Source organism: Melanotaenia boesemani, chromosome 4, assembly GCF_017639745.1.
Source record: "Melanotaenia boesemani isolate fMelBoe1 chromosome 4, fMelBoe1.pri, whole genome shotgun sequence".
NCBI lineage: Eukaryota > Metazoa > Chordata > Actinopteri > Atheriniformes > Melanotaeniidae > Melanotaenia > Melanotaenia boesemani.
The window spans coordinates 26,039,644-26,060,175 of record NC_055685.1 but is presented as its reverse complement, the minus strand read 5'-3'; the positions used below and the strand labels follow the sequence as shown (position 1 = coordinate 26,060,175).

The 20,532-nt window shown below is 38.9% G+C and overlaps 3 protein-coding genes and 1 non-coding gene across 6 annotated transcripts in view; 2 read left to right on the top strand and 2 right to left on the bottom strand.

The window, feature by feature from the left end:
• Positions 1-1,628: 1,628 nt before the first annotated feature.
• LOC121637652 lies at positions 1,629-9,675 on the bottom strand. The gene is made up of 5 exons (XM_041981838.1): positions 9,518-9,675; positions 8,557-9,204; positions 7,963-8,049; positions 6,170-6,361; positions 1,629-3,999 (listed from the first exon to the last, which is right to left on the bottom strand). Exons 1-5 carry the CDS (start codon positions 9,588-9,590, stop codon positions 3,812-3,814), a joined length of 1,188 nt encoding a protein of 395 aa, XP_041837772.1. The 5' UTR covers positions 9,591-9,675; the 3' UTR covers positions 1,629-3,811.
• Positions 9,676-11,057: 1,382 nt separating this feature from the next.
• Positions 11,058-11,130, bottom strand: trnar-ccg. Its single transcript has one exon. It is a non-coding gene; the product is annotated as a tRNA-Arg (tRNA).
• A 318-nt stretch (positions 11,131-11,448) lies between these two features.
• LOC121637808 (importin subunit alpha-1-like) lies at positions 11,449-17,932 on the top strand. Of its 2 annotated transcripts, XM_041982089.1 has the most exons (11): positions 11,449-11,485; positions 11,798-11,913; positions 11,997-12,137; positions 12,533-12,621; positions 12,854-13,122; positions 13,648-13,742; positions 15,096-15,359; positions 15,802-16,035; positions 16,497-16,679; positions 17,079-17,228; positions 17,740-17,932. In XM_041982089.1, exons 2-11 carry the CDS (start codon positions 11,848-11,850, stop codon positions 17,824-17,826), a joined length of 1,578 nt encoding a protein of 525 aa, XP_041838023.1. In that variant the 5' UTR covers positions 11,449-11,485; positions 11,798-11,847; the 3' UTR covers positions 17,827-17,932. The 2 variants fall into 2 exon arrangements, with proteins under 2 accessions (XP_041838023.1, XP_041838022.1); XM_041982088.1 differs by lacking the exon at positions 11,449-11,485 and having other exon boundaries at positions 11,605-11,913.
• Positions 17,933-19,665: 1,733 nt separating this feature from the next.
• LOC121637807 (E3 ubiquitin-protein ligase SMURF2-like) overlaps positions 19,666-20,532 on the top strand; it is a 59,274-nt gene continuing 58,407 nt past the window's right edge. For both annotated transcript variants that reach the window (XM_041982087.1, XM_041982085.1), the window contains exon 1: positions 19,666-20,060. In XM_041982087.1, coding sequence (XP_041838021.1) covers positions 20,009-20,060 — 52 coding nt within the window. In that variant the 5' untranslated portion in view covers positions 19,666-20,008. The remainder of the gene's footprint in view (positions 20,061-20,532) is intronic.

The following is a 20,532-nucleotide window of genomic DNA, read 5'->3' as shown; positions in this document are numbered from 1 at the left end:
GTGTGCCAAATCAAAGTTGTGTTCTTTTGTTGAGGATTCAGGGATGTTTTGCAAGTTTTGATGAGGAATGAATTATAATTGCTGTGACTGGGCAAAATGAAAGAGGATATTTTTAGTAAGCCAAAGCCTGTAAGTGTTTCTCCATTGAGAAAAAAGAAGAATGAATGGTCAGCAGAGTAACTGCAAACTGAGATATATCAACTGAGAAGATAGAGGAAACGCCTAAGGCTTTGCTCTTTAAGAGTCCAGGTGTTGTGGTTGTCTGTTACAGAGGACCCGGTTGTGTACTTACACGCAGGATGCAGGCAGGCCAAGAAATAAATAAACCTTTGTTTGACTAAACCAAGACCAAATGTGCTGCAGTTATCAAGAAACTAAACCAAAAAGTAACAGACTGGTATGAATGGAAACAACAATGGGAGTGATGACTAATGTAACAGAAGCGTGTGGTAATCAGTAAGCGGAGTCTGATTTGAAACTAGGACATGAAGTAAAAGTAAACCTACACAAGGAATTCAAATAAAAGAAGATGCTAAGCTAACTAGAATTAAGTAGCTGGAGCCCCAAGAAAACAAGATTAACACTGAAACAGAGAACACAACAAAACACATGGACCATGACAACAGCTTAGTGAGAGGAGGTATTTATGTCCTGCTTCATTTGCCTTGGAAGTTGGTAGTTTGAGCTGGGAATGACGTCATTCCCAAGTTGACGTTCCAGTTCTAAGTTGTGCTTGTGCTCACTGACTGGGCTACCTATAATTAATTTCACAAGCTGACAACAACGCATTCACTTTCTTTTAGCTAACATAGTGATGTGTTCACTGTATGTGACTAATTTTGATAAGACACAAACTGACAACAAGTGCAAATAAAAATCTTATTGTTGCAGCTATCACAACTTTTTTGAGTGGGGCAGCCATGTTGGAAGTCCAAGCGTGGGCGTCCTGAGTTGATCTGGCCTTCCACAGCAAGTTGATCCCTCATCTCAACTGGTCATGACCCTTGTATGGCACACACAACTATTGTGATCAGATTTCTAGAATGACACCTCCAGTATCTTCCAGCTTTGATGTATCACTCCCCGCCCTTGACCTCCACCTTCTTAACTCCCCACCCAAACCACTAAATGGATCCAGAAATCAACACAGACACTGAGAGCACCACAGATGACCACAAGCCCACAGTCATTTGGGAGCTTTCACACAGGAAACAACTCTGAGATATTCCCACCTAACCTAACCTCCCCCTTCCCTTTCTCCTCCTCTTTTACATCATCTACAATGAGGAATGTCCTCCTGCTGCGATAGCAGCCACAATGTGGAGCAGGCTCCTGTTTCCTGCCCGCATGCATCTGTTCCCTCCAGCACTGATCCCAGATACAGGCTTCATCGAGCCTGGGAACTGACCACAGATGACAGACATGCAGAGGGGGAGAAAAGAGGCTCAGCACAGCCTGTCCAGAGGCCAGGCTGAGAATATAATTGTTAAACTCTAATTGTAGTCTGACTTTGGGGACTCCTTCTCATGCAGTTACTGGCAATGATAAAGATTAGTGGGTGGATGCATGTGATTGTATGAGTGCAGGGTTGGTTTAAAGATAAATCAAATCCTCACAGGCCCAATAAGTACAAAACAAACACATTTTTATTGAGTTCATGTTAAGCAAAGCAATGCAAGTGTTCAGTGCAATTTTTCCCCTTTCATAATAAGCATGAGCTCATGGTGGTAATACAATCAAGCCTTTTTTTTTAATCAAGCCACTCCTTTAGAAAGACAGACTTCCATGAAATAAATCTCATTCCATATTTTTACATAACCTCCTTTATCCCCGCTCCACCTTGGCCCACCTCCCTTTTTGTTCTGAACCTGCCCACATACTTCACTGAGTGTTGGTCCTCACAGAGTTTGCATATAAGCTAGAAAACAGCAAGAGGCATCCTGAAAAGGAGTTGTGAGGGAGTCACTTCTTTGAGTGTCCAGGTGTGTAAAGGATCAGATTCCTGTGATTAGATTCAAGGCTTAGTCCCAACAAAACCACACCTCTTACTCCTCATTCAGCAAGGCCCCATTTTAGATGTCAGGCATACATTTCATCATGGACACATAATTAAAATTAGAAAAATAAGCCGCTCTCATGACCAGTAAAGTTCCTCTGCTCCTATTATGTTCCTTCTTTTTTTGCCCTTCCTCTTTCCCCTCCACTGTGATTTGTGGCTGCTTTTTCAACCCTTAATTCCTTCCCTTAATAGTGTACTTTCTCCACACTAATATCAGCCAGAGTGTCATCATGCACCAAGCTGTGCACAGTTTTCACAGATCAGTGCAATGAAATGTTTTGCATTAGTGCCATTTTCAAAACATTATTGATTAATCAGCTTTAAAGGGGCAAAAAGCTAAATTGTTTCACAATAAGGTTTTGCTGTTGTGAACTGCCTGTAGACTTAACAGAGTGTGCCATGAACCACACCTCCCTCTACCTCTTTCCCCACCCCCAACTCGCCTCATCTGTGAACGAATGTGCAAAGTGCAAGCATACTGACCAAAACCATATCCCCATTTTGTGGAACATATCACAGTAACTTATAACGTTTATGTTGTTTCTTGCTGTCCAGGAAAAGAGCAAGCTCCAAGTCAAACTGTAGCCTCTTTAGCTCTTGCAGTGCTCTCCACTTTGGAAATACAAGGCCAATGTTAATCTGGGTCCATTACTTTATCTAACAACTTTGCTAATGACCGTAGTTGTTTTAGGGTAATATTTCGTTCATTTCTTTCGTTCGTTCCGCCCACGCCATTTTGCTTCAAACATACGCCGTGCCATTGCGCACTTGCTGTGGCCTTTTATAGGGAGGAAGGGCCGAGGGCTCTGGGGGGAGAGAAGAGGCGACGATTCACGTGAACGTGTAAGAACGCATGGCCAGACCGGCTGATAAAAACAGGGCTGCAGATCAACACAGAGATGGAGTAACGTCATGCTATACTTCAGATGAAATTAGAGCTCTAGTTCTTCACAGCCATTTTTTTTATTCCTTCAATCTAGACATGATAAATTTCAGCTTATTGCCCCTTTAAATTTATAGATATCCAAAATTGCAAAAAAAAAAAAAAAAACTAATTGGAAATGTGTCATTTCTAAAAATAATAATATTCTTATGAACAAATTTACTTGAAAAAAAAAACAAAATTATTTGTCCCTTTTTTGCACATTCTTTGGATTTGGTATTCAGATAATTAAAACATTTTAGAAAGAAATGAAAAACTATAGCTCTTCCATGTCATTATGTGATAATGTAGAGACAGATTCTGAGACTTAAATCACATGCAATAATAATAATAATAATAATAATAATAAATACTCCCATTCTGTGAATCAGTTTCATGTTTTATGGACATATTTGCTTAAAATAAATCAAATCTGTATTTAAAACTGAGTCAGTGAAGTTACATACTAATTCAGGGATTTCATGAACCGGCCATGAATGAATGAAGAGTTTTGATGTAGCCTTGAATGAAAGAAGAGTTGAAGTAGAGTTGACTTGTTCAGAGAAGCCTCAAATCTTACCATATTATCATGAAAGATCCAGTCAGTTGCAGTTGCTTGTATCTAAAGACCACAATTAAACATTTTGGTAACTTAACAGATATAAGATGAAGCAATTTTGATACGTGACAGCAGTCCATGTGAAAACTCATCCATGTCTTTTGCAAAGGGTCCTCTGTCTTGGACAACATGGAGGATTTAGTTAAGAATGGTTGACTTTGGCTGCAATGTCTCTTCCCCTGAAGCAGGGGGTTATAGTCTTATATCTGATTCACCTACACCTGGAACTGGTGGCTTCCAGAGCTCTCTGGTGTCTCCGTTTGTTGTACCTCTTGACGTAGTTACTGCTTCGCAGGAGGCCATCTCCAGGCTTCAGTTTGCCACCCAGCAGGCTCAGGAGGTCACTAGGAAGGTGGCGCCTCCGGTGGTAGATCTGACCCATTACGATGTATCTGGTACCTTTAAAACAACCAGAGCGATTGTTAAGGTGATTTTTATGTTTACATTAAACATGTTTCAGGAAAATGGGGCTCCCAAATCCCATAAAAAAGTCTGATTATTCTGAACTTGTCATATACTGCTCATTTATTTAGTAAAATATCAACAGTCTGTAGTATTAATTTTAAATCTGGTTTCTTAATATTTTTTTTCATTTGCCTTTGTGGCACATCAACGCAGCAACACAATATAATGGTAGTTTCAGTTTCTTTCAGGGCTCAGTTTAGACTATAACATTACATTGTTAGGTGTAGAAATCCAAACAAATTGCTTAGGATTTAAAAAGTATAGTTTAGACTTAAATACATGCTTTACCACCTCTAAGCAGTGTTTCTCAATCCTGGTTCTTGAGAACCACAGACCTGCATGTTTTAGTTCTTTCCAACTCCTGCACACCTGATTCAGATTAACTGAACTGCTTATTAAGTTCCTTGCAAGCCACCCAATGAGCCATTCATTTGAGTCAGGTGTGTTAAGGTATGGAAACCTCTGCAGGGCAGTGGTCCCCAAGGACCCAGAATTATATATAGCCTATAAAAAAAAAAAACTGCCTAAAAGCAACACTACATAAGTTGCCAGCCTAAAAACTCTGTGCTTCTGACTTGTTTTTGTGACACTGACATTCACTAACATCCTTTCCACCTCAGGAACTTTAGGGATTTTAAAGAAGCACTACAGAACTTTTGCATATTTTCTCAGTGACGAGACCCCTAACGATGGCTAATTTGGCATCCATCTTGCATTCTACCTGTAGGCCTATTGGATGCTCTCTTCAGACAGTAAAAGTCCTATTTTGTCTTATCTCTTGCTCTGTCTTGTTCTTTCTTTCCTTCTTTTCCTCTCTTCCTCCAATACAGCCATGTAGCATTTCTCTTGGATTTAGCCTCAGCACTCCACAATTAGCTGCAACTCTCAACAATAAGTCACACCGCTACACAGTTAGCCACACCATTACACAGTTAGCCACAACACAACACAGTTAGCCACACCACAGTTAGCCACACCACTACACAGTTAGCCACAAAACAACACAGTTAGCCACACCATTACACAGTTAGCCACACCACAGTTAGCCACACCACTACACAGTTAGCCACAACACTACACAGTTAGCCACACCACAGTTAGCCACACCACTACACAGTTAGCCACAACACAACACAGTTAGCCACACCACTACACAGTTAGCCACACCACAGTTAGCCACACCACTACACAGTTAGCCACAACACAACACAGTTAGCCACACCATTACACAGTTAGCCACAACACAACACAGTTAGCCACACCACTACACAGTTAGCCACACCACAGTTAGCCACACCACTACACAGTTAGCCACAACACAACACAGTTAGCCACAACATTACACAGTTAGCCACAACACAACACAGTTAGCCACACCATTACACAGTTAGCCACACCATTACACAGTTAGCCACACCACTACACAGTTAGCCACACCACAGTTAGCCACACCACTACACAGTTAGCCACAACACAACACAGTTAGCCACACCATTACACAGTTAGCCACAACACTACACAGTTAGCCACAAAACAACGCAAAAGCTGCAATGGAAGTTACACCACTTTTTTTTTTTTTTTTTTTTTTTTTTTGTGGCAAGGAATGGCGACGGAAGTTGGTACCTCAAACATGCAATAACTTTTTTTACACATCACAGTTAAAAATGTTTACAACAGCACATACCGAACATAATCCACATTATTTACTGTTAGTGTTTTACTCATTTCTCAAGCTTTTCCAAAAAAGTCTCGCTTTTCATCCATTGGGACTGAAAATTGCTCACTCCTGTGGCGTAACATTGGCTGTTGCCCACTTGTGTGGTGTAATTTCCAAAAAAAAAAAAAAAAGCTTGTAACTTGTAACTTCCATTGCATCTTTTGTGTTGATTTATGGTTAATTGTATAGTGTTGTGGCTTTTGTGTTGCAGTGACTCTTCTGGGCCACTGTAGTTATTGCCCACATAAACAAATGACTGGTGTAATTTTGGGGGGACGAAAACAGTTTAATTCCAACAATTGTCTATTTTATTCCTCCACTAAATCCTGTGTAAAGGCAGCCCTTTTTTTGTCATACAAAATTTTTAAGCCACAATGTAAAACTCACCAAGTTTGATTTCAGGGCAGGGCTTGCTGCACTTGTAGGTATCCAAGACCAGGAGGCGCACTTTAAAGAAAAAGCTGCCTGGAGTCACATACAGACGGCTCATCTTGTAGAAACCATCACTGCTGACCATCAGCGTAATGAGCCGTATTCCTTTGCGCAGCAAATCAATGTCATGGACAATCCCATTGACAGCTGTTTTACAAGAAGAGAAAAACATAAGCAATGTCTCAACGTTTCAGCATTTATTGCATTATTACTTAGGGATAAGGAAAAGATGTTTGCAGGATTACTTCATTATTTGGGAAATACAATTACTTTGCTAAGAGAAGTCCTACACCTGTCAAATTCATAGTTAACCTGGCTTAGCATGAAAACAGAAAACACAGAGAAAGCCAGATCATGTCCAAATGTAATCAAACTAGTTCACCAGCACATAAAAAGAGAGATAGTAATCTAACCATCCAACTGGGTCCTAAATCTGTTGAAGGACTGGATTACCTCTGATCCATGATCCATGATTCCCAAAAGAAAATGGGCCAGTCAGTAACCACCACTGATTGAAATGTGTAACATTTACATGTTTTGAGTTAATACAACTAAAGCAAAGTTCCCTGTTTCACTTCCCTGCATCTGTGACCAGCCCTGGCATCCCAATAAACCAGTTAAGAGTTACATTTCACACAGATATACTGTACATTTAATTTTCTTCTATCAAGTATTAGTTCAGTAAAATTGAAAAAAGACAGAAATAATCTCTTCACTCAGATTTCTTTTTTATCTGATTAAAATGAAACCTGAAAACTATAAGAACTAGACACTATATGAACATAAATATTTAATGTCTTAGCTCCTTAAGCAAAGATCCTGGAAGCTTGTCTTCTTCTTCCGCTGCAGGGTGCTAAAACTTAAGGTATTTCTGATGGGATTTAGAACAGAAGTCATCAGTGGTCTTTGCATCTTCATTTCTTTTAAAAAGTTATTTTGCCCTGTGTGCTTCTGGTTATCATGTTGAAAAACCCACAACTCAAACCTTCTGACAAGATAGCACCATTTTGTTGTAAAATGCCACTTAAATCTCTCTTCTTTTTTTGCTACCACTTTCACTCTTGCATTTTTGTTATCGCTCTTTTGTACAGCCATCCTTCTTGTCCTCCTCCCATGGAGTCCTTCTTGATTCACAGTGCAGTGTGAAAGGACCCCTCCAAATCGCTCTAGCTAAAAGTTCTCCAAATGTCTTGCATGCTATTTTTCTGCTCCAAACTTAGCAGACTTTTCTGTTTTCCTTCTTTCTGTTTTGTAGTCTTATGACTCCAAAACATCTCAAACTGTTGAAACTGGGATTTCAACATCTTTTTCAACTGAAGCCTTTGGAGTTGGGATGCTCTCTGATGTTCATTTGTTATTGTGTAAAAGCTAATATTTTAAATAATTTTAACTAATGGTTCACTTGAATTTCTGTAAAACCAAGCTAACAAGCTGCTGACTGTTGTAGCTTAATTTTTCTCACCATATTAATGAGACTGGAAAGCTTCTTCTTATACTGCCATAATTAATGTTTAGTTACCACATGTGTATAAGTTTAGTTTATTATTACACATTTGAATTCTTAATTAATCATTTAATTTGTTCATTAATAATGTTTCATTTAAAATACTGATGAACATTGATTGACTGATAGCTCTGAGGACCACTCAGTGTAAAACTGACAGACTTGCTAATGAAATCCTCTTCAGCTTCTGCTACATTTTGTCTGTTTGTTTACCTTTGACACAGTCTGTCATTGTGTTACGTACCAAACTCGCTGTAGCAGTAATATTCCCTCTCATCCTTCTCCTTCCTGCACTCGCTCATGCAGAAGCCATCGTGTGTGAAGTCAGACTCTGAGGATGACAAGCACAGCAAGATGAAGCGGGATGAGAAGGACATTGTCATTCCCGACTCTAATTTCCAGCCACCAGAAAAATGTGAGGGAAATGCTCACAATTATTGGCAGGGATTGCTAACGATCAGAGAAAAATTATAATGCATAAATAAATCTGTTATTTACTAAATTACTCAAACACATTCAGGCATATAGTTTAACAGATATTTTGTTTTTTTTTTGTGTTAAACACATGCAGATGCAAATTTAGCTTTATTCTTTCTGTAACTAGTGTAAAAAATGTCTTTTCTTGATTGTTTGCTATTGATCTATTGAAAATGTAGAAAACAGTATAATTTATTTATGTTTTAAAACAAGATTTCTTTTTCCGTTTCAATGAGGCTATAGTCTAATTTTAATAATTTTGATTTATTCCAAAGGGAGAGGTACATGCAAAGATCTCGTTATATGATAATTCAATAATACATAGGTCAGATTTCAGGATCGGGAAAAAATCCCTCCATACCTCGCCTCAGGATGTCAAACTGGAAAAGCAGGCTGGAGGAACGCCGACTGAGGACAGCCGGAGGACGGCTGTTGTTCCAGGTTGCCACGCTGATTCCAGACTGATAGAGGCTGGATTTTCCCGGCCGGTTCTCTTCTGGGTCTTGCCTTCGGTTGGGGGGATCTCTGCGCGGGGAGGCAGCCGTTTGTTGCGGCTGAGACTGGGGCTGTGTGTGGGCTGGAGACCTGACTCTGGAGTTGGTGTGTCCCTCCTGCTCATTCTGCTGAGGTGGGCTTATGTGGGGCTGGGTGTCCGGATGGGGTTTCTGCGCGGTGCGGTTAGCTCCAGTCAGCTGGGTTTTGGGGAGCAGACCCACAACTTCTCCCCTGCTTTTCTCGCTGTTGTGCTCTGTCAAGTGGTTGATCTTCGAGCTTTTCTTGCTCTTGTTGTGGGGGCCGTGGTGGCGAAGGATGGGTGCCAGGTCGCCGTGCTTCGGCCACACAGCGGAGGGTAAAGGATGGTGGTTAAATTTGGACTCAATGGTCTTGCTGCTTTTCTCCAGGAGCTCATTGATTGGCAGTGAGGGCTCTTTAGACAACAACCTGCTGTGGTTGCTCTGAGCAGGGTCCATGAAGCTGTCCTGACCCTTTTCTATTAGGGTATACAGTTCTGTAATTAAAATAAACCGTTACATGTCAATTATAAAATCTGATAGGGGTCTGATCCTACAATGAGCAGCAGTAATGAGTTTAATGTAATGATTATACATTCTAACTTTGGACCAACTTTGATATGTAGAAACATAAAAATTACTATGTGCATTTTGTGTAAATTGCACAATTTTCCTTTTTTGAGTATGATACAGGCCTACTCAATAACATTTTCAAGAGATTTTTTCAAAAAGACATAAAAATAAACAAGTGTAAAACATATGTGTAAGAAAGCAAAACGTTACAGATGACGAGAAAAAAGCATAACTCACCATTAACAGCATGCTCCTCCGTGTTGAAAAGAGGAAAGACCAGAAACAAAAGGACTAGAGTAATTCCTGTCATCCTGGGTGCTCAGTGTTGGATGTACTGTACGATTTACCACTGAGTTGGGATTCCTGGCGTTTATATAGAACCGCTGAGGGAGAGGATGGGATGGGATGGGACTGGATAGAAAGAGAGGCGGTGGGACGCTATAACATAGTTTGACAAAACTTTTCTTTCATCAAACGCTACATGAATTCTTAATAGCCAATACCAACTATGTCAACTACGTGTGTGGAATGTAGCTCTGCGTTAATTTGGTCTATTATGTGAGTGGGATCCTTTTAAAAAGAGAAATTTTAAAGGTGTATCAAGCTGAATGTTAAAACAAAACAAACAAACAAAAAAAAAAGTTCAGATAATGATTGAAAAATTTCACCCTAGTTATTCCTTTGTAATTTCGTTGCACTTTTTGCAATGAAAAAGTTCTATTCAATTTCTGGCGGTGTAAGCTTTTATCCAGATTTAAGAGTGCGTAAAGTTTACCGGACTGCTTATGAACGCAAGTCTTTACTGTCCTCTAGCGGTGACATTGAAGAATGGCCCATCAACAACGACACGTTAGCGTCAGCCAAAACTTCCGGAATGTGTTTTCAAAATAAATTATTTACTTCCAGAGACGTTAAATGCCTTGTAATTTAATAAGAATGTCTTTTCCACTTTTTATTAATAAAAAAGACTGACTCATTAACTTAGATTTAGTGTTAAACCTGGTTTTATTTTAAGTGTGACATAAGAGAAAGTATTTTAAAATGCTGTTGATTTCCTTAACCTAATAATATAGTAGATTTGAATATTAGACTACTTGGTATTAGTACTACCATGATAGTCTTACAGAATAGTATGAGTTTCTGAAGATATGTATATTGTGTTGCAGTTTGCCACAGTGCCTACTGGCCGACAGTAATAACCATAATTGTGATATTACCAGCCATTAACAGCAGAGAAGTATTTTTATTTGTAACTTCCAACTTGTTTTGATTTGAAAAAAAAATATTCATTCATTCATTCATTCATTCATTCATTCATTCACATAAACTCGCACAAAAGTAACGGATTTTTGTTTGGTGGATTATTTTTGTTGTAGCAATTCGTTGCAATAAATCTTTTACAGATGGAAAGTCCGTTTATTTCCCCTTTAAATAGCGCCACATTAGTAAGAAAAAATATTTTTGTGGGATAAGCAGCAGAGCTCAGTATGTGAGATGCACCCATGAAGAAGCACTTTTAAATTTTGAGTTTTCATGTTGAAATTAGAGTGTGTACATTGCTATTAGGCTTTACATGTTTTGTTACTGTTTTTCATTTTAATCAAGTCTGTTTTGCCGTTGTTAACATGGAGATTGAAGAGTTTGTGGGTCTCATATCGTTCAGTTTGGAAGAGCACAACACAGGATTCACGCGGAAGGTTTCATACATAGTTTGTTCAAAGAGCATTTCAGCGGAGTCACCTTTACTGACAATAAGGAGTTAAAAGGAAGTTAAATGCGACCCAGATGGGACTCGAACCCACAATCCCCAGCTCCGGAGGCTGATGCCTTATCCATTAGGCCACTGGGTCATTACGTAGTATAACATGGAATTTTTGTGATATCTTTTTGTATACAGTATCGAAGCTGGGACTTTTTGACGGTTTTAAAAGGTATGGGTGGAGAATTATTTATATATGATACATGATTAATCATGGGAATATTAAACAACAGCAACAGTCCTCAACGAAAAGCAGGTAGAAAATGCCCTTGTTTATCTCGCGATAATATGAGCGGTTGCCTCTGACAACGACATTTTTTTAATGTTTAACCGGGGCACTAAGGCGGGTCTTGGAAATCTTTTTGACCAATCAGTATTAAGGAAAGAGGGTAGTTTATAAGTGACGTCATTTTTTAATAATTGCATTTTTTTACGACAACTCAAAGGTAAGAACGTTGCACATGTTTTGATGGCAATTGATGTACTATTTTAGACACATTTGTTGCTGTTTCATTAACATATCAGTCTTCTTGCTTTATGATTTAAGGTATTCTTTGTTGCAGTTAATTTGAAGAAGTTTAAGTCATTTACGTCGTAAGGTTTCGTCTGGGCCACATGGGATTAGATACGGCTTGTCTAAAGACACGTTCAGTTAACTAGCTAACGGCCAGCTAACTATCAAACGTTAAGTAAATTTGAAAATATATTGAAAGCAGCCATTGGTACAACCGTTTAAGTGTTGTCCTTTCATTCAGCAGATAGTACTCATAGCGTTTTTAGAACTGGTTGTCTTGCTCAACGATCAGGAATGTCAACTGGGAGCGACAGCGGAGTTAGACTCAACAAGTTCAAAAACAAAGGAAAAGATACCAATGTAAGTTCTGTCAGTAAAGTAAATAACAAAATAAACGTAATTAAGTTAAACATGCTTATTTCTTTGGATCTGAATATCTTCAGGAGCAAAGACGTAGGAGAGCGGAAGTCAACGTGGAGCTGCGTAAAGCAAAGAAAGATGATCATATCCTAAAGAAGAGAAACATTCAGAACTTTCTGGACGAGCCGACCACCCCTCTTCAAGAGAAAGATCCTAACGGACAGGTAACCCCTTTTACACAGCGTCTCTTTCTCTTGACTGCGATACAAAACAGGATCCGACTAAAATAATTACAGATGGTTCTGATATCTACTCCATGTGTGAAACTTGAGATAATTTATTACGCTATGAATTACTCTGCTCAGGAGGAAGGGCAGTGCTTCATGCACACTTCTGCTAAAAGTCACGCATAATCTTGGTGCATCCAATGTCTGCCAAATGACTAACAGTATACGATGCTGCTTTTGAATCCATTAAAAACTGTCACTTTATTTTAATTTTATAGTATAAATAGTCTTCCTCCAAATATATTTCAAGCAAGCTTCGCTGAATGTTATTTTAACTGTTCTTTGACCCAGATTTCCCGTGCAGTAATCCCTTTTGGTTTCTGTTTTCATAGCCTCCTCATCACTGGTCTGTGGAGGAAATCGTAGAACATGTGAATAGCCAGAATCTAGACATTCAACTACAGGCAACACAGACTGCTAGGTAAAATACTTTAATATGTTCTTCAGCCCCTTCACACCTGATGTGACATATGTCCTTTTGCTTTGTGTCCTTTGGCACAACAAGTTGACAGCCATCACTTTGGAGGACACTTTGCCTTTTTTCTCTTGAGTTGAAAATGATTTAGTTTGTTTTCATTTTTGTTTATTTATTTTTTGAATTTTCTTTAAAAAAATCACCTTACAGTCCAATTATGTTTGGTCCTAATTTCCAGAAAGCTTCTCTCCAGAGAAAAGCAGCCCCCAGTTGATAGCATCATTGCTGCTGGCCTCATCCCGAGGTTTGTTAGTTTCCTGGCGTTGTTTGAATGCCCTGCCATCCAGTTTGAGGCAGCTTGGGCCCTGACCAACATCGCTTCAGGTACCTCAGACCAGACCACTGCTGTAGTAGAAGGAGGGGCCATTCCAGCTTTCATCAGACTGGTGACATCACCCCACCAGCACATCAGTGAGCAAGCCATTTGGGCCCTGGGTAACATTGCAGGTACTGTTTTCTACATATGAACTTCTTATTCTCATATTACCTCAGCCAGACATTATCAAGATTGTGTATTTGGGAACTTTCTGCATAAAGTCTGGAAAATGTTGGGTCCATCCAATGAAATTTGCATTCACACATTCATGGCTGATGTAAAATAGTTTGTTTGTTTGTGTCTTTTGGAGTTGTTCTTGGCCTTTGTTTTGACTTGTATCAAATATATTCCTTATAAAATTAGGAAATTTGTTGCTGATGCATTGGGTACATTGTCCAAAGGTGATTTGGTGTTGCTTATCATTGTATCAGAATTAGTTTTTGCCTGTTCTTACAGCAGAATATAGTGAAATTGATCAACAGCTCTGTTGCATTATTAATTTTTAAAATCTATAATATTCTTTGATTAATTGTTCTACCCTTAAAATTCTCAACCACAGTTTTTTTTAATAGTAATCATCTAAAATAACATATCTTTAGTTTATTTTATCTGTAATTGCACTATTGTTAAGAGATAACTGAATGTTCCATATTTAGGCGATGGACCAAATTTCAGAGACTTGGTGATTAATGATGGTGGACTTAAGCCACTCCTGGCCTTGGTGGAGACGTCTGACCTATCTACATTTCCTGTGAGTGTCTTATCAAATGTGTTGTCTGTACTATTACTAATGCACCTTTATTGATCATGGCATTCTAGTTGTGTTATGTAGTCTGTCCAAGATGAATCTAGGCTGTTATCACCAATGAGAAATACTGCTCTTTTTATTTAACATTAAATGCGAAGACATTTTTGTTGTAGAAGAATCAGCTGGATTGAAATGTTTAGTTAAATTCTCCACAAAACTGTCCAAGCTGTCCTTCAGGTGGCCAGAACTGTCTGCATCTGCAGACACAGTTAAATCTGATTCCAGCTCCTTTAATGTTGGAAAGATTGTACTTATTTCCATCAGACTTTAAATGCAAAATTAAGATCCAGATTCATTGAGATTCAGAAAACTTTATTTTAGGGCTGGGCGATCATATGATCGCAGTAAATTTCTGGTCGATCAGGGCGATCAGCTGTGAGCCTTTTTACTTTATCAAACATGGCAGAAATGTGTGCGACAGCCAATCGACTTTTTCCTGCTCCGCTTATAAGTTGCTGGAAAAGTTCAAGTTAGGCAATGTGGAGCTGAGGGCAGCAAAATAGATGCCAGACATGACTTAGTTACCCTGCGAAGATGAGGTCATTGTTGAGGAGAAAAGTTGTGTGGGGGTAGTTTGAAAATCTCCAAAGGGACGTGGAGCAAATTAAGCCTATATGCAAGGTGTGTTGGTAATTGGTGCCCTCAAAAACCAGCAACACAACAAATCCATTTAATAATTTAGAGGAATACCACCTAAGTGATTAAACAAAAAGCATGAAAATGCCTGCATATTCCCCCCTAACCTGATAATTTGGCACTAAGTGGAGCCACGACTAGCTTTGCAGCCACATGACCAAAACAGCCGTCAGTGGTGTCATTATTTGAAGCCATTACGCTGTACAAGCAGCTCAGAGGAGCAAAAGTTTTGCTTCAGTTTGAATTACCCAGGCGCTTTCGGGGAAGCCTTTTTTTGGGTGGGGTTTGCTTTCACAACTCACATGCATGTGCGTATATATATTTGTAGATGAAAAGGGGGCCCTGCAGAAAAAGTTTGGGAACCACTGATTTAACCCAACTGTGAATTAACTCCTGTTAAATGATGATTATAGAAGCGAGACACAGTGGAACAGGACTGTTCTACGGTGTCGTCACAGCACAGATAAACTTGGTGACTGTGTACAACATACAGAATTAAGGACAGCACACAGAAAAATGACACACTTGCTACATTATTAACAATCCTTAGACCCCAGTGTTATATTGTTTGGAGGATTGGTTATTATGTTTGGAGAGACATTTCTTTCATTGTTTGAGGCTTTGTTCTACAATAACATGGTTCTTCTCCCACCATGTCAGCCTGGCTACCTGCGCAATGTCACCTGGACACTCTCCAACCTCTGTCGGAACAAGAATCCTCCCCCTCCCTTGTCGGCAGTGCATTACCTGCTTCCTGCACTGGTTCGGCTCCTGCACCATGATGACAGGGACGTTCAGGCTGACACCTGCTGGGCTGTGTCCTATCTGACTGATGGCTCTAATGAAAGGATAGAGGTGGTGGTGCATGCTGGCCTGGTGCCTCAGCTTGTGCAGCTTCTTGCCTGTGGGGAGCTCTCCATTGTGGTATGCAGTTTTGAGTTTATCAGCATATTCTGACTGGATAACAATGCATTTATGTGTTTTCCCTCATGGAGTTCCACTATCAAGGGGGGAAAAACTGATAATTGAAAGTGAGGTCATGCCACTGCCTTCAATGCCCACATTTATCAATGGGATTATTGTACATTCATGAATTGGTACTTCTGCCTGTTTGTGTAATCATAATAGAGTTTTGATGTAAGTCTTATTGTCTTCTAAATGTAATAAGTTGGTTACAGATATTTGTCAAATATTAATTTCAGGTTATATTTCATCCTCTTTATCCATTTTTACTTGTGTCTCTTAGTTTTAAAAAGTCCATAAAGTTGAACACGATCCCTTTCTCTCCAGTTCTGTATGCTCACTCATGCATGGCTGCTTAAGTTCAAATAATCAAACAATCAACTTGCTCTACTTCCTCTCCTAGACTCCCACTCTAAGATCACTTGGCAACATTGTGACTGGAACTGATGAGCAGACCCAGTGTGTGCTGAATGCAGGTGCCCTGGCAATGTTCCCCAGCCTCCTGCGCCACCACAAGCCCCACATCCAAAGAGAGGCAGCCTGGGCTGTGTCCAACATCACTGCTGGCAAAGATGCCCAGATTCAGGAAGTTATTAATGCGGACCTGATACCCATCCTGGTAGAGATCCTTCACCAGGTCAGAATGCAGAAAAAAGGAAATTGTAGCAGAATATTTACAATAGTCTAAATTAACAAAACAAGGCCTAAAAGGTCAGTAATAGTGTGTTTTTTTAAGTTTTACTAATCCTACTTAATACTTTGATCCTTAAAAGTAATAGCACTAAACCTGAGCTACAGCTCAATATCTGAACCAAGAGCCTTGGACAAATGCAAAAGTAGGAGAATTCCATATATCTAAAATTCATACATCATTATTTACATTGAAATGAGTTGCAGAGTTGTTGAAAACATTGATCTTTCTGTTATAAAAGACAACAATAGCAGCACAGATGCTCACGTTTTTGCTAACCTATGTGTCCTGCTAAACATGCACATTTTTAAAAAAATGTAATAATTGTCTCTGGGTATTAATTTAAAATGATGTCATGATTTTTTTATAAAGACTTGTGTGATGTCTCAGATATGTTCTTTGTTTAGGGAGATTACAAGACTCAGAAGGAGGCAGTGTGGGCTGTGACCAATTATACCAGTGGTGGAACAGTGGATCAAGTGGCTTACCTGGTCCATTGCAATGTGCTGGACCCTCTGCTCAAATTACTGACAGTTAAAGACAGCAAAATGATTCTGGTCATTCTGGATGCCATCTGCAATATTTTACAGGTATGTAACAAATAACTGCAAACTATTCATTCTTTTTAATGTGTTTTAAAAAATATAAAACTTATGCCATCGGTATTAAATATTGCATGGCATTTGCAGTGTTACTGATGGAGTTTTAAGGCCTGCATTGCCTTTACTTAATTAACATGTAAGTTAAAAGGATTTAATCAAACTAAAGACGTCCTCTTAAACCATCACAGAGGTTTGTGGACTTGCATGTATCCGTGCAGAACTTCCACCTGGGTTGGTACACCAGTACAGGGTTCAGTATTTCGTCCAAGGACACTTCCGCTTGTGGACTGGGGAATCCTGATGATTGAACAGCGAAACACTTCTCTATGCAGCTGATGACTTGTTTCATATGTTGATCTGAATTTTTTTTTTTGCCTTTGTGTACAGATGGCTCAAAACACTGGTGAAATTGAGAAAGTGTGCCTGATGATTGAGGAGTTGGGTGGTTTGGACAAGATTGAAGCTTTGCAGTCTCATGATAATGAAGCAGTCTACAAGTCTTCCCTCAACATAATAGATCGATTCTTTTCTGAAGAGGTAGGTTTTATTTAGGTTTATTTATACAGTCATATTCGAATATATTAGTCCGTGAAAGTTGGTTAATTAGAGAACTGAGGAGTGGTCGACATTAAAGAATAAGTAGGAATCCCGATATGACAGTCCAATTATTTATACAGCGAATTTAGTAATTTTTCTGTGACTATTCTCTGTATTTGTCATCTTTACAAAGGTGTGCATGTTTTCTTTTTTTTGTGTATGTAGAACTTGATTTTTAACCAATTTAAGCTGAATTTATTGGAGTATTTGGAAATGATCAAACTTTTGTTTGCATTAGTTTCACAATTCATAGTACCAAGGTTGGCCATTCTGGTAAAGTACTCGTATGGTACTACAAGATCTATAATAAGGGAGGTCTTCAGTGGCATAACTATCTGTCTTCGCAAAACTAAAGAACCTGTCAAAATGTCCATGAGACAATCCACAAAGCATGCCATGGGTTGCGTAATCCTATAATGCTTCTCTCTTCCTGCCCTTTTCTGTCTTACAGAATGAAGAAGGGTCTCTGGTTCCAGAGGCTGACGCAGACTGCTATGCCTTCCATATCCCTGAGGACCAAAGCACTTTCCAGTTTTAATGTGGACATTTGTCTTTGTAACTTAAAAAAAACAAAAAAAAAAACAAAAAAACAAAACAAAAACTTATGTTTCTTGTTTGTATTTTCTAGACATTTCAACTTTGTACATACCAGTACAAACACAAAATATTTGTAAATAAATTTAATTCCTTTATAGCTTTTCTGCTCTTCTGTGGTTTTTCATATGAACATGCCATAAACAGAAAACATGCTTAATTTGGTAGTAAAAATCTGGCTGAGTGCAATCAGTAGTTAGTGGAGAAATGAACCAATGAAACACAATTCTGAGTCCTTATCGCCACTAGGTGTCACTGTCAACAGTCTTTCTGTTTGCATGTTGTAGGGACCATGTTATGTGTTTAATGATTGTGAACTTCAGTATGAATGAAATCTGGTTTGGTCCTTTCACTGTATTTTACTGTATGTGCTTTTAATTCTTTGTGGGTTTTTAGTTGAACATGAGAGATCTTATGTCTATGATGTCTCAATAATTAATATGAAATTCTTTATTTAATTTTCCCAGTTGTATTTTACACTGAGTTATGTGAAAACATATGCCTTACACATTTGATAAATTATCCAAAAATCAGGTTTAATGTACACCTCTGCATTTACCTTGTACTAAAAGATCAAACTTTTAGTGGTGTTAATCCTGTCTGGTAATACTACAGTGCTCAGTTTATTCTGTTTTAAAGGAAGTGCTGAGCTCAGTGCTGTCTACTACATAAATCATGCCTATTATATCCAGATTAAGCCCAGTGCCATTCTTACTTCTGCCATCCTAATACTGCAGCCATTTGTTTTACTACAGGATAAATGTTTTCACACTTTTCCTCATAAAATATAGTTGTTGTTTTTTTTTGTTGTTTTTAACCTAAAATGCCACTCCTTAGTTTTTAGACTCACATTCTTTCTTAGGGAGATTTTAGAGTAACCAGTAAACTAACATGCATGTCTTTGGATGGAATGAGCAACAGGTTTTAGTTTTAATTTTTCTGTATCTCCTGCCTGAGGGTAACAGAAGAGATGGTGAGCAGGATGAGATGAGGCATTGATGTTTGTTGCCATCTGTAGCCAGAGGGATGAATAAATGTCCTCGAAAGCAGGAATGGCTGAATTATTTGTTGTGCAGTTTTTGTCACCCTCTGCAGTCTTTTTGTTGGCTGCTGTTGTATCAACAGTTGTATTGGAAGTCTGAGGTTTACAATGTGGAGAAAATGGTGAGAATACAGTCACTTGTAGTGCTCCAGTGCTGCAGACCATCATCTCAGACACACAACTTTTCAGTCTCAGAAACTGGTCTGTTAGGTAGTCATAAATCCAGGTGTTTGTGGAGGTATCAGTTCCGTTGCCATGGAAACTCATAAGTCTTGGAAGAGTTCAAAGTGCACAGTGTAACTACTTGAACAGCACAGCCTCCAAAACCAGCTTGGAAAAATATTGAAAAAAAAAATATCTTGACGATACCCCCCCCCCCCCCCCCACACACACACACACACCCACCCCCGTGATTGCTGCCACATCACGGTGCATTCTAGAGTGGAAAGTCATAATATATTGCTATATAATCCATTTAATCCTATATAATCCATGTAGTTATTGTATTTTGTAACAGAAATGTAATCGGGTTATCGAATATGACTGGTAACAAAATTGGGTGCTTAAAATACATTTTAGCAATAATTACGGGATAATTTACGGCTGGATGGTTAAAAATTTTAGCGCAATCTAGACGGCACTAAGAAAAGCTGTTTCGTAGTTTTATTTTGAAATGTACCGGATGCATGTCTGTCTCGTCTGCCTGCAGAAGCAGAGCCTTCACTGTCAAAGCGACCAACTTCAGTCTTAGTAGCACGGGCAGAGTGGAAACCCGTTCGGATGGAGGACAACCCGTTGACTTGATCTGTGTCAGTTTTCGCGGCAGAGCGGACACATGGAAAAAATAATCATTGGCATTATTTAGCGGAAAATGGGCTCACATAGAGAGTGTTTTTCTGGCGATGTGATTTTGATATCATTATGTTGTATGCATAGTCAGCGTGATTTGCTATGGTGATACCACAAGCTAACCTCAAGCTAGCCTAAGGATTGATTTGGGAGATACCTGTTTAAGAAACTCATACGTTGACACATGAATTAGACACATTTGGTAAATTTTCAACAAGGTGGAATACAAAGGGGTATGTCGAACCAAGGAGCTAGGAGAAATGGCCCAGTCAAGCTGCGGTTGACAGGTAAGCAAATTTTAAACCCTTCTTACGCCGCTCAGTTATATTAGCACGTTAGCTTTCATGCTATTCTCAGTACCGTTTGTTGATTGTTTTTTGCAAACATACAATGACTTAACTCATACCCTATTCTGTAGCAGCTTTAAGACATAAAGATGCTTTGAATTTAACCAGGTGAGGCTTTGCTAACACACTTAGCACCTCGAAACAGAGTCAGTAAGCCTTTTTGTTCAATGAATCTTCCTTGTTAGCAGACATTAGCTGTGACAACAATGTTGTTGATATTAAGGTTGCTTGTTCTCTTAGCTTCTCTTAATGAATATTTTTGCCCCAAGTATCTATCTATCTATCTATCTATCTATCTATCTATCTATCTATCTATCTATCTAGGCAGTTCCTTTTCTGAAAGGCATTTGCATAGCATCATTGGAAAGAGACAGTATCTCATTATAATATTTAATTTATGTAATATTTATGT

Coding starts and splice junctions, on each gene's coding strand:
- LOC121637652 (XM_041981838.1), bottom strand. CDS start 9,590: ATGACAGGAATTACTCTAGTCCTTTTGTTTCTGGTCTTTCCTCTTTTC. Junction 8,050..8,556: donor GTTTGACATCCTGAGGCGAG/GTATGGAGGGAT, acceptor TGTCATCCTCAG/AGTCTGACTTCACACACGAT. Junction 4,000..6,169: donor CTGCCCTGAAATCAAACTTG/GTGAGTTTTACA, acceptor GTTGTTTTAAAG/GTACCAGATACATCGTAATG.
- LOC121637808 (XM_041982089.1), top strand. CDS start 11,848: ATGTCAACTGGGAGCGACAGCGGAGTTAGACTCAACAAGTTCAAAAAC. Junction 15,360..15,801: donor GTGGGGAGCTCTCCATTGTG/GTATGCAGTTTT, acceptor TTCCTCTCCTAG/ACTCCCACTCTAAGATCACT. Junction 16,680..17,078: donor CCATCTGCAATATTTTACAG/GTATGTAACAAA, acceptor CTTTGTGTACAG/ATGGCTCAAAACACTGGTGA.